This window comes from Saccoglossus kowalevskii, chromosome 22 (assembly GCF_978046115.1).
Source record: "Saccoglossus kowalevskii chromosome 22, keSacKowa6.1, whole genome shotgun sequence".
Classification (NCBI taxonomy): domain Eukaryota; kingdom Metazoa; phylum Hemichordata; class Enteropneusta; family Harrimaniidae; genus Saccoglossus; species Saccoglossus kowalevskii.
In genome coordinates this window covers 15,604,331-15,617,909 of record NC_140662.1, presented here as the reverse complement: position 1 = coordinate 15,617,909, position 13,579 = coordinate 15,604,331, and the positions used below count along the sequence as shown (strand labels likewise).

The window sequence follows — 13,579 nt, the reverse complement described above, 5'->3', positions numbered from 1 at the left end:
TCTCATATGAACAAAGATGGCGACTTTGACTGTTGCGGCGTTACGAAGCTTTAATTAGTTTTTTTTTTAGGTGATTGGAAGGTATCGAAGAAGTCACCGGCGGTAATTAGTGAAAGTCACGCCCAGGCCGAACCACATATTTTCGCCGTTTCATGCACTATTCTATACCAATACACATACATTATATCATGATTTGCTGAAAATATAGTTAAATATATATTGCCCATGCAGTTGACAAATGTTTTTGAAATCTAAAATAACCCATAATTATCAAAAAGAGTGAAAACAAACTTATAAAATCAGGTAGTGTTGATGGTGGGGGATAAACTAGGAACATACAATACAAACATCAAAGTGTTATAATGTTCGAGTTGGAAAACACACTCCGAACACTGAGGGCGTCCTGGCCCACGACAACAATGTACCAGACAGTTCCTCAACAACGGGGCTGTGTAGCAGGCTATATAAAAAGCGCCGTTCTTTTACTTCGTTTTCGTTGACAATTATTTGTTATGTAACATGCGCATAAAATCCACATTACATAAAGTGAATTTCATGAAAGCATGATTTTTTTCATGTAAAATATTTATGAATCGGCCAACGATTGAAGGAAAAACGAAAATTCTCAAGGCGTTACTGAATGGCTACTATGGCGTCTTTTTTGGATTTGAATGAAGCGCGAGAGTTTCCCTCGCTGGGTATATGTTTTACAAATGTTCTTACAGAAAATGAAGCTTACTCAGAGTTGATAAACCAAATGGAAAATCAATGTAGAGCAATTCAACACCAAACCTCACATTTTGGAAAAAGGTATCTTAGATTGAGCAAATCTCACATAATTTTGTAACATACACACCGACTGTAAATACTCAAAAGTTTACTAAACAGATATTAATATTTTAGCCCAAAAATATAACAGTATTTAACAAAACACGTATTTTGCTAATATGCAGTAAATGCGAACAAATATTAAGTTAATATATATCCTGGAAAAGATTGCAGTTGCATTCACACAAAAATATTTAACACCGCCCCAAAACAGGTTAAACATAAACAAATTACAAAAATGATTATGTTTTTGCTAAGCAATGTAATACATGGATTGCTAGGGTAGCATACTCAAGTTAGTAACTTTTTCCAGGTTATTACATTGAGCGAGAATTGTTTTTTATTGTACATCGTTGCATTTACTCATCGTTGCATTTACTCTCTCGCTACCTTGTGAATGTGTTTTGTTATAGTGAGACAATGAATACGACTTAATTAGTTTGATTCACCTCACAGAGTAAGTGGGATTCATTCTTTTTGGAAATGATGTTTATTATTTGTTTCCGAATGTGAATTTCCAAATACAATCAACGATAGTAAAATCACAGTCCCTCTGTCACTCTGCATCATGCAGTTTGATAAAGTTCGTGGGATGGAAGGACTGTGGTGGTGTTAAACAGTGGTTTTCACCCGGATTTTCAGTGGTTAATGTATTTATTTGACGAATCATACTTCTGTGACATATGTATCTGGTAGGCCCCATATTGTTGGTAATTCCATGCCAAGTCTCAAGTACAGTCCCTCTATCAGATCAGTGACCTATGTAAACATTCTATGCGCACGTCAGACAAGTTCTGACAAATGCACCACGCACCCATATGCAAATCCCGCGAAGAAAGAAAAACGAAAGGCAAACAATGTCAATAGACCATGGCGAACTTCAAGAAAAGGACACGTCATGGCTAACGGCGATTGGTCAATTGAATTGAGCATGCGCAATGGGTTGCCTTTCCCAAACATGTCCGCGGTGTGAGTTTTACCGGTAGTTCTAGACCTGTCGTTGATTTACTGTGACTGAACGCACCTTGATCCTCCGACTATCACGGTAAGTAGTATTGACAAACGTAGATTACGATCACGATATTATAAATCGGCCTGACAGTCACAGCGATAGTGTGGTGGGAACCGGCCACATGTTTGGGACTCGAGTCAATGGACACTTTAATGTCAAAAGAACTTTCTCTCAACTTTTCAGGGGGTAGTGCTGCAGTAGAATGTTGTGTCATAGTTGCTCCTTGCCCCGTTGTCAAATTTATAGCCACGTTGTTGATATATAATACTATATTGCTCTATGTCAGTTTGATATATCGATTTTCACTCAAATGCACCTGGTGGTGTGTTTAAAATTAATACACTCAGTGGGATCTATCACTGAACGTCGCTGTCGATCAGCTGATACATTGTGTTGTTCTGATATTAATACGACGATTCAGATTTCCCACAAAACCAGAATTTATTGAAATAGTCGATCTGTTGTCCACATACATGTACATACGTATTTCTATTCAGAAAGAATTTAAAAACATCGAGGATTGTTGTTGTCAAAAAAACTTTGTTTTTCAATTGTGTTGTGTCTTTATCATGATGACTGTACGCCCTAAATGTTGAATAAAATAACTCTGTGAGTAACTCAAATTAGTGAGTTTTATGAATGAATGATACTAACTCCGGGATGAATCTCGGAGTGTTATTCAACGTCCAAGCTTGGACATCATTGGTCCAAGTAATCAACTTGTACTGATTGAATCACAAGGTCTTGCTGGAGCTGGTTTGTTTATGCAAATTGCAACATGTTTAGATGCTTTATTGGTGCATTACATCTTTCTGTGAAAAAAACTTTCCCTGACTTCAATTTATTATATATAGTCTGTCAAAGCGATATATTTTCCACGAGTCATCAATTTTGTGTGGCACATGTACCTGTATTAAGACAAGTGAACTCCCATAGTGAACACGCCCAAAACACTTTCATCCAGACATAAATTGTATGTGCATGGAATTGTTAAAAATAAAGATTTATTTTGTTTTTCTCATCTCCACTATTACATTATGATGGGCGTTAAGCTGCTACATATAGATTAAAAATTAGTTCTCTTTCTAATTGTGATGCTATTTTTCTGGTAGGTAAAATTTTGGGTGTTTGATGTAGGGGGATGCTCATTGTGTGTTAGTCATTGGAATCCACTTGTCTGTTTTATCAAGTCAGAATCACAATAGTAAGCCTTATCTTATGGAATAGAAAGGAATGGAATAGAGGAGAATAGAATAGAAAAGTTTTTTTTTTTCGTTTTTTTTTTAAGTTAAATGTACTTAATTTAAACCACTTGTATATGCAAATTTGACCATAGAATTAATAGTTCCTATCACAAACTGTAAGTGTGTATACCATATTTATCCGGGTAAGAGCTCAGAGTCCTGAACATATGCATGTATTGGGTAGTCCATCAGAATTGGTAGGCATAAAAAACTTGCAGACAGATTCTCAATTATTCAATGAATTATTTTGTTCATTATGGCTATTTAGATTTTTTTACCAGAGTTTAGTCAAATCTATAATTAATTGTAGTTAGTTTTTTAAATGCAATTTTAAACATATCATGAATCTTTCAATAATAATTTCATTGAAAGGTGTATATATTTCTCATATTTATTTTTGAAATATTCTGTACACCACTCAAAAGGTAGATTGAATTGGTTATATTATCGTTATTTTAATAATTAGTTTTCAAAGCAATTAAAAATTAATTGAAACTGCATGCATAGTTTTTATTAAAAAAGCATGTGTAAATGATGCTAAATTGATAAATTTGATTGCTACCTCGTTTTTATATGGTACATTGCCAATCATCCCCATAAAATATAAATATGGCTAAATATTTTTACCAATACCGTATTTGTTTCAGTATCACATGCACTTATTAGTAGAGGTACCGGTATGTCTATTGTCAAACTCGTAAATCATATTTTAATAATTCAGTATACAATAAATCCAGTTGTTCGGTTCACCCGCACTCATATTGGAATTGCGTTTCTAATAAAGCAAATATGGTACTTGCTGTATTTATGGTTATCAATTTTAAATGCCAACATTTTGCACATTTTGCACATTTTTATGTGATTTCTTGAAAGAATATGAACATTTCATTGTTGGTTTATTTTGTGTTTTTGAAGTTCAGAGAATCAAGTTATACATTGCTACAAAATTTTTCGGTTTTCCAGACTTGTGAAATTGGTTTTATACGCTATTTTGGAAGCAACAATACATCATCCGACTTAATGTTGGTGTACACCCATGTATTGGGCATTGCTTGTATTTGTCCTAATTGATGGTCGTTATGTTAAGCTGTTGTCTGTGCGAAATGCTTTTTAATCTCGTGTAGTAATTTTGGGTAGAAAAATATGCATATTTAGTAACCACCACTTCCCTTCCCAAGTTATGAATGATGTGAAAAAAAACATTTACCTAGTAGTAAAATATAAAAAAAAAAACGTTTGAAATTATTGTCAGCCATATTAACATTTCTCACCCAAATTTTTCTGCATGTTTTACTTATCTTCTTCAAAACTGGAGATGAACCCTAATTTTGGAGCCAACAGACAAAATTTGAATAAATTTTCAGTTTTTTTTAGTGAATTTGTGATGAAAAGAGGGAATTGGTGGTGAAAAGGTTAAAGCTTGCAAATTACAACATTGATACATTTGTATCATAAATTAATTAATTAATTAAAAACAATATAAAAAATAAGTCCTGAACAATTTTCACTGCTAGTATTATTCACTATTTGATAATTTTATTGGTTTGTGAAGACAAAATTCTGCAAAAGTCACTGACTCTGTGTTGTAGGACTAAAAAAATTTTCAATTTTCTCTGACTTGTGAAATTTAGCATGTATGTATTGTCAGAATTATAGTGATTAACATTACGTGGACAATGTAATATTTTGGTATGGTATATTCATTGACTCGTTATTTTTATTAGCTCCGCTGTCGACTTTGTCGAGCGGAGCTTATCATATGAGTGATTGTCCGTCGTCGTCGTCCGTGTCAATGTTTTACTTTTTCGACTTCTTCTTGAAAACTACAAGTCTGAATGCTTTGATACTTGGTGTATATGTACCTTGGGTAGACCTCTCTTAGGTTTGTTCATTTTATGTTGATATCTTCAATTCTCTAATATTGTCATTTTTGGTAAAAAGTGATATTTTCGACTTCTTGTTAAAAACCGCAAGTCCGATTGCTTTGATATTACATATATAGGTACTACATGTGGACCTCTCTCAGATTTGTTCATTTTGTGATGATATCTTCAATTCTCTAATTAATTTATTTTGGTGAATATTTTTGTAATTTTTGGTAAAAAGTGATATTTTCGACTTCTTGTTAAAAACTGTAAGTCCGATTGCTTTGATACTATTCATATTGTTCATTTTCTGATGATGTCTTCAGTTCTTTAATTGAAATGTGCATTGCTAACAGCAGAGCTATCTCAGCCGATAGGCTGCTTGTTTGTACATGTATGGTATGATGTATATTTAGCGTACCTGTAGTAATGTGATATTTTTGTTTGTGATAATTTACATCATTTTGGAGTTGAAGTAAGGTACCGGTATATAGTAATCTACAATACTTTATTTTAGCTGGAGTTATTTTCCTCTGCGAATATATTCTAGGTGTTTTGTATGACATTTACATATATTTTCACCGAATTTTAATGAGTTAAATGTGAAACATATGTAAAATAATATTTTTAATAGTATAATATTTTCACTGGATTTTATTTTAACTGATTCATTCCTTCAGCAAAAATAAATTGTAAATGAAAATAATGTACTTTACAGTACTAGACATGTGGTGTTTGCCATCAAAAACAACCACATCATAGCTACTGAAAATGGCTGGAGAGTGAAAAAATATCTCTTATTCATTTAGGTGAGGCACAGGACTAATTTCAATATGCAGGAAATAATTTTGCGTGTATTTATTAATAATTTTTTAAAATTTCAATGAAATTTGGCGCAAATGATTTGCTCGCCTTGAAAAGAAAAGTCTGCATACATGTAGTAGTTGTTTTGAAATGAGGACATTAGACAGTGTACCATATGTCATAGACCCATTCGCTTTATTGCTACCGTATATTCACTCATTCTGTGTTGTAATTTGTAAAGATATTGATTATTTTCTGCATCGTTGCTGGCACATTTTGGGTTCCAAATTATGTGAAATGTAGGAAAGATAACAATCAAACATTATAAAAACGAGATTATTGTAAACTGCTGTAATTTCACAAGAGATATGCACTTCCATAAATGACAAGAAGGCATACATAAGTGAAAACAAGTTATGTTTAATGATAATGCTTTTTTTTTTAGGTTGGGGGTGAGGTTAGTACACTTCTAATCGGGCTGCTCATTGGCAAGAGTGAAATCTGAAATCTAAACATAGTTTCAATTACTGTAAAAGCATTTAATTTTCAATGATCAAAATATTTTGCAATTTCAGGCATTTTATGGCATTCATAAAGATAAGATTTTCTGAAAGTCACTGACACATTATGTCGTAGGAACACGGATAAATTTTTGAAAAAAATCGGCTCAGGGGGGGGGGGGATTAAGTGGTTTACAGTATACCTTTCCTGTAGATAAATTCCTGCCATATGAATGCATTAAAATCTTGATGTGCCCATAGAACATATGGCCAGTTTGGTTATTTTGCATTTTTTTTTCACTCCAAAAGATTATGAAAATTTTTTCGTACATGATGCTGCTGGATGGTTAATATAGTGATGAGTATCGATAGTTGCATCTTTGTAGCATTGTCTAAATCATACACCTTACAAACAAAAGCCAGATATGTAACATCTTGTTTTGACATCGAATTTAAATTAGGTTTTTCATGACAATTCATCTAAATTTGTATGTCATGTGTAACATCTTGTTTACAATTTTGCAATTTCGAAAAAAGTTCTCAAGACTAAATAAATAAGTTGCTGTACCAATGAATGTTTTGTGGAAATGTTGTTAATGTCACACAACCAATGAAGTTACAATGAGAATAATTTAATCTGAAAGTATAAATTTTGAAATTAATTTGTAATTTTGTAAAAGATAACAAAATGAAGAAAATAATTGTGAATAAATAAGAATGATAGTGATAATAATATTGATTACTACTGATTGTAATTGATTAAAAGACCATAGAAATACATTAACTATTCTGGAACAGAAAATCTAAATAAATTTATCCTTAAAGAAGGACAAGCTTGAAATCAAAGCACACAGGCAAGGATCTTGTAAATTATCATGAGAAATTGAATGCAAGTCTGCTCTTGTTAACATTGATATTCAATATTCACAGTTTTATCTTATCAGTTTTTGTTACAGTGAAAATCAAAATGTCAGTTGATACACAGTCTTTGCAAATCATTCAAAAGAAGTTTGAAACAGGGACTTATAATTCACTCTCTGTCCGTCCGTCTGAATCATATTTCAAAACCCTGTGGACCAAATGTGCCTAGTACTTTATCTGGGACATGTGCACTTGCAGTGGTTTGCTGATTCAATCCAAGATGGCTGACTGGCAATCATTTTGGTTTTTGAAAATGTAGTACCCCCGGTATATTATGCATGCTTTGTGAGTTTTTGTTCAAATTTGCTACACACATTTTACATTTTAGATTACATATCCCTTACAACTTGTTTTACAATCAGGTTAGATGGCTGACTGGCGGCCATCTTGCTTATAGACCATACTGCTATATCTCCAAGGCTTTTGAACCATTTTCATTCATATATGGCATATACATGTGTATAGAAATACATGTTCATGTCAGTTTGTTCCATAATCAGATCAAAGATTTGTTTTTATCTGAAGTTTATAATAAATGCATAGTTGTGTTAGCAATATCCTTTAAAATGTACATGTAGTGCATTTGGAATGAAATAATTTCTGTACAAGAAATGCAAACACTTTTTTCTTGGTCTTGTGAAAACTTGAGACAATTTTCTCATTCATGAGGGACTTGAGAACAGACAGAGTCAGAGACATGAAGTAATTTTTTTCTACTCTTAGTGGAGACTGTCTCAATTGCATGTTTTTAAATTGTCTTCTGTAAAACTACTAAGTATATCAAGTTTTATATGAAAACAGACTTGTTATATTTCATTTTCTTTCTACTTTTTTCTACTAAATTATTTGTATTTCTGTAAATTATTATGAAATAACGTCTCATTAAAGAAAAAAAAACACAAGATCAAAATGTCTGTTTTTTTTTGTTTTTTTTTTTTTTTTTACAGAGAAAGTTGGATTCACACTCCAGGAATATATGTCTGAAACTATTTATAGGTGACCAATCAGAATGAATCATTTACACCGTGTGACTCATCTTTTACTTTTTGTTGTGTTATTTGTCAATTTTGTCGTCTGCGATGACTATTACGAAATATTAGGAATACAGCGAGATGCCAATGCAAAAGATATTAGACGTGCTTTTAAAAAAATAGCCTTAAAAGAACATCCAGATAAAAACCCGGTAAGTACAAGTTTTGGTATTTGTTTGATTTTCAGAACTATTGAAATTGTGACCTGAATCAGGGGGGCACACTTTCATCAACGTTCGAACATCCACGCCATGACGACCACCGGCATTTAATCACTATGGTAATGTATATACATGTACTGTAAAATCTGTATTAGAAACCACAGCTTCTATTAAAATGTTACAATGCAACAGAGGAGATGTGGTTTCTATTAAAGAATATACACATATGAGAAATGATGAATTTTTGGTTATCAATTATTAAAAAGAATGGGTGCGACTTCTTTTACGGATGCGCCTTCTAATACAGATTTTACAGTAATACCCATTTAGTTCATGTCGGAGCAAATCTGTTAGTGAGAGCGCAATAACTGGCATTGACCATCATCTCAGGCTAGTACACCATGCTGAAAAATCATTTGAATCTTTACAGCAAACTAGTCACATTCACATTTGATATATGTCGTTATTTTGGAAGGGTGCTCTCATTATGATATCAGTTAATTAGATCAAATGTGAAATAAATAGTCCACAACTCGAAATGAATTCCAATGTGTAAACATAATCTCCATTTTGTATCAAAATGGTGGACGATTTTTACGATTTACGTTTCTGCATATGTCAATATGTCAACTTCCCCCCCATGTTCTAATCAAGTTCATACAATTAACATCAAGACATACTATTCCAAATGCTAAATAGACTGATTGAAATTATGTAGAAATGTGATATTATGTGACAATGTACTCTAAAATCTGTATTAGAAGTTGCGACTTCTATTAAAATGGTGCAATGCAACATATCTAACCATATGAGAAATGATGAATTTTTGGTTCTCAATTGTTCAAAAAGAATGGGTGTGACTTATATTAGGGATGCAGCTTCTAATACAGATTTTACAGTAATGTTGATGTGGTGGCAAATGCGTCTTGAAGGGTTTATGACAAATAAATAGCTTTCACTGCCAGAATCAAATACTGCTACGTTGTATGGCTACCCAGAATGTGTCACATGTGGCTGATATCACAACACTAACGTCCAGTATGCTATGAACCGAATGCTATACAGTTTTCTTTTTTTCACAAACTGATTGGAATAGGTCTAGTTCATGACCTCTAAAGGTCACACATCCTGGTACTTTCATTAAATACCAAAAATAAATTTATTTTATTGATATTACAGCACAATTTCCTAGATTTAACAATTTATCTATTGGTACTTTACAGGCTATGAACCTGGAATTCGCAACTGCCAGTCCAAAACAATTCAACTTCATGAAAAATGTAGATGCTTTTGAATATATTTTGGTAAAACTATCAAAGAAGAATAGGGGAAAAAACAGAAAAATGGGGAAAAGTTGCCAGTCCGACACCCTGGTACTGGAGTAAAATGTTAAAATGCCCAATTTGTTCATGTGATGTGCGACCTTTAGGGGGTCATGAGATTTGCCTATTCGTATGTCCTACCGGTATTTTTCATGTAGGTTACTTGTTCACTTGTTAGTGTTTTGGATTACGACCATTGTTTGGATTTTTTTTTTCATCTGCATGAGCATATGTTTGATACTCAACACATTAATGATTCAACCAATCAAATAGTTACGTTCATTTTATAAATGCTGGTAAGGCAGAAGGTAAAAGCATACTGGATGTTTATTGTAGCGATTTTAACCATGTATAATAAAAGTTGTGTGTGAACCAAATATCTTTAAAAAAAGGTAAATTTCCTCTGAACCGATTATTGCCTTTTTCAATGAAAGTTGTTTTTTTTAAATTCACATATACAATGTAACACCACAATGTCTTGTCCTTTTAGGATGACCCACTTGCACACGAGAAATTCTTAAAAATTAATAGAGCATACGAAGTTCTCAAAGATGAAGAACTGCGTAAGAAATACGACAGATTTGGTGAAGAAGGCCTAAACGAACAACAAGGTCAATGGGGTCAAAAATATGAAAGTTGGAACTTTTATAAAACAGAATTTGGTAAGTTTTCGTCTCCGTTTGTTATCTAAATAAATTGATCATTTAATGTGGGACTGTGTTTCTACTAACAGTCGAAATGGGGTTGTTTATCTACACCAGCACTGTAGATGGGAACAGAGTGTGGCTAAATTGATTCTGAATGCCAATCTTTTATGCTCAGACTGTCACAGGCATGATAATTATCTATTTCCCAGTGGAATAATTCATTAGTAGAACACAATATCATGATATCAAAGTTATTACAACCTCTATGCCATTCACATGTTTGCCCATGTACAAAACAAGATATGTTGAATTTAAGACATTCATCTCAGGTATTGTTTTTTGTTACAGGCTTGTACGATGAAGATCCTGAAGTCGTCACACTTAGCAAGTCAGATTTTGGTGAGTATTGAAAATACGACTGACCTGTGGTTAGGAAAAATTGGGTACGGTAATGTTGTTGGGGGGATTGAAGGAAAGGGTGAAGTTAAGGTGAAGGTTGAACATACCTGCAATTAAAAACTTGATACTCAACAGAAAAATATTAATTATTGGATTATTTTATCTCAATGTCTTTTCTTTGTACATCTTAGTGAAATTAAATTGTTTGTCACTGTATGTATTGTGTTAGATTAGATTACACATAGGTACAAAATTGTTAATGTTAATTGGCATGTCGGGCATGTTCAATATCGACATACATCTACCAGATTTTCTCTTACTCACATTTGCTTATTTCAGTGAATGAAGGATGTGTGTCTATAAACAAAATAAGTCGTATTTTGATTCTGCTACAAAATAATGTAATTTATGGTTTATATGCAATTCTATTGGATACTGTAAAATATGTTGAAAAAGCGACATACTATTTTAGTGAAATGTGGTAAAATGACGTAATTGTGAAATGTTGATTTGGAAAATCTTTCTAGTCTTTGTTGATTTCCTGTTTTCACAATACTTGTCTGTCACCTGCCAAAACAAATGCGCAGTTATCACCGCCATAAAAACAAAGAAAAACTGTCAAGTGTGATAAGGAAGCGCTCCAGATTATTACGTTTTCTGTGTTGTTTACAAAGTGTGTGTGTGGAGAAAAAGACGTTGTTTGGTCGCCATTTTGAATTTATAATGAAGTCATTAGCGACATCTTAAATTAGCGAATTAGTTCTCCTGCTAAATTCACTAAAAAGACATGTTCGCAAAAAAGACATGTTTTACAGTATATGCTTCAGTAACCTCATAGTCAATAATGAAAATTACAGCACGGTCTCAAATGTCAGCTATAATCATTGCAATTGTGAAGACCCTGACATTTTTACTATAACCCTTCTGTTAACGTTGATTACGGTACTCTTATTAAACCATATTTGTGTTGAAATTTGGAATGAATAAATGAAGGTTGCCATTTTGTTTTGTTTTTAATTTTACAGAACATTCAGTATTCGGTCAGGATATATGGTTTGTTAATTTTTATTCTCCGAGATGTCATCATTGTCACGACTTGGCTCCTACGGTAAGTTACAATTCTCAATGGCAGAGCTACAGAATGTTCTATGTTCCTAAGACTGTACAATGTATTTCTATGGGCTCTGTGCGAGCTGCTGTGGAACGCCGGTCGAAGAGCCGGTGAAAATAGCTAAATTCACGGTAACGACACAAACTCAACTTCAAAGTAATTTTGGACAACCAAATTTATATATGTTGCATATGTATGGGTAATCTGCACATTGTTCAAGAGAGGCTCAACAACTAGCCCAATGTACCGTTTCCTGAGTTTTCGGCTTCAGTTTTCACCGGTGATGGTTGCCAGGTGGTGAAAATACCCAGATGTCCACCAAGAGTTTAACAAACAGATAATATTTGTGATGTTCCCAAGCAAGTTATATACATGTACAAATCTGACTGAGGGAACACTGGTGATTGTATCTTCCGAAATCAATGTCAATAGGTCACATGACTGCCAGTCAGCCAATGAACACTGTTAGAATTGAATCATGACTAGTTGAGAGTAAAATCTTTTGTGTGACACAATTTTTACTAACATGCATTTATTTTTTATTTTTTAGTGGCGCAAGTTTGCTAAAGAGATGGAAGGCGTGATTCGTATTGGTGCTGTAAATTGTTGGGATGACAATCCTTTGTGTACGGCGCAAGGAATTATGTCATACCCAACACTCAAAATTTACCCCCGGGTAAGTAAAATGAAACCTGTCTATTAAAATCAAACTGCGATGGTGAAAATTGTTTGGTTTAATACTGAGTTGTTACACTGAAACCTGTGTAACCTGAGCAGCAGTACAGAGGTGTTGCAATGAAACGTTTCTAAACCAAACAAAAATGGTGACGATTATTCTATTTTATAGAGGTGTGTTATATGTTCATTGAAGCTTATCAACCTGAACGACAAAGATGAAAACTTCAGTGTATGGAGGTTTTGGGTTTTCTGATATATTTTGTATTAGTATTCTATTGAGATGAGTGCTGGATCTCTCTGGCTGGGATTAATTAATATTCATAAGCTAATTAATTAATTAGTTATTATTATTTATGGGTCAGCCTATACACTACATTTAAAACCAAATTGATACATCATTAAAGATTAAAGCAATAAATATATAAATACAATACTACAATTATTAAAAAATAATTTAACTAGCCTTAATTAATATTCATTAGCTAATTAATATTTATACATTGAGCTCATAATTGTTACTGATCATTTTTCACTCCTGATTCTCCATCATTCTAAATGTTCAGTCGAAGATAACATTATTATTTCCCCATCTGTGGCGAGGAAATGCCTTTCCACTAGATTAACTGTTTGTTGTTGTCAACGTTTTAACCAAATGTTTTTCAATAATTTATCGATTGGTCATGATTTTTGATTGTGAATTCTAAGATGCATTATGTTTTAGTTGTGAAATAAAAAAAAGGGAAAATTACCTCAAAATTGTTGTTCTTTTCCGTTTCCGGGACACCAATCTTGACTTAATTTTAAAAATTGAATGTCAAATTTTACCAGACGTAGACCGATGTGGATTCGATATCGTTATTTTTGGAATTAATCACTAACATTTCCTCGTTTCTCTGCTCTGTCAAAAGGAGTTACCTAGACTTTTTTCACGTAACTGTCTCATTAAAATAAAAATAAAAATATTACATCTAGAACAAGCACCCAAAACACGTAACAAGAAGTCCCAGTTCAGTTGCTTTCACTATACAAGTGTAATACAGCTATTAGATTTGAAGT

At 33.0% G+C, this 13,579-nt stretch overlaps 1 protein-coding gene across 1 annotated transcript in view; it reads left to right on the top strand.

Annotated features, from left to right (window-relative positions):
• The first annotated feature begins 1,771 nt into the window (after positions 1-1,771).
• LOC100374701 (endoplasmic reticulum disulfide reductase DNAJC10-like) overlaps positions 1,772-13,579 on the top strand; it is a 37,488-nt gene continuing 25,680 nt past the window's right edge. Inside the window, exons 1-6 of the mRNA XM_085496107.1 lie at positions 1,772-1,873; positions 8,122-8,357; positions 10,179-10,350; positions 10,684-10,734; positions 11,760-11,842; positions 12,396-12,521. Coding sequence (XP_085352233.1) covers positions 8,184-8,357; positions 10,179-10,350; positions 10,684-10,734; positions 11,760-11,842; positions 12,396-12,521 — 606 coding nt within the window. The 5' untranslated portion in view covers positions 1,772-1,873; positions 8,122-8,183. The remainder of the gene's footprint in view (positions 1,874-8,121; positions 8,358-10,178; positions 10,351-10,683; positions 10,735-11,759; positions 11,843-12,395; positions 12,522-13,579) is intronic.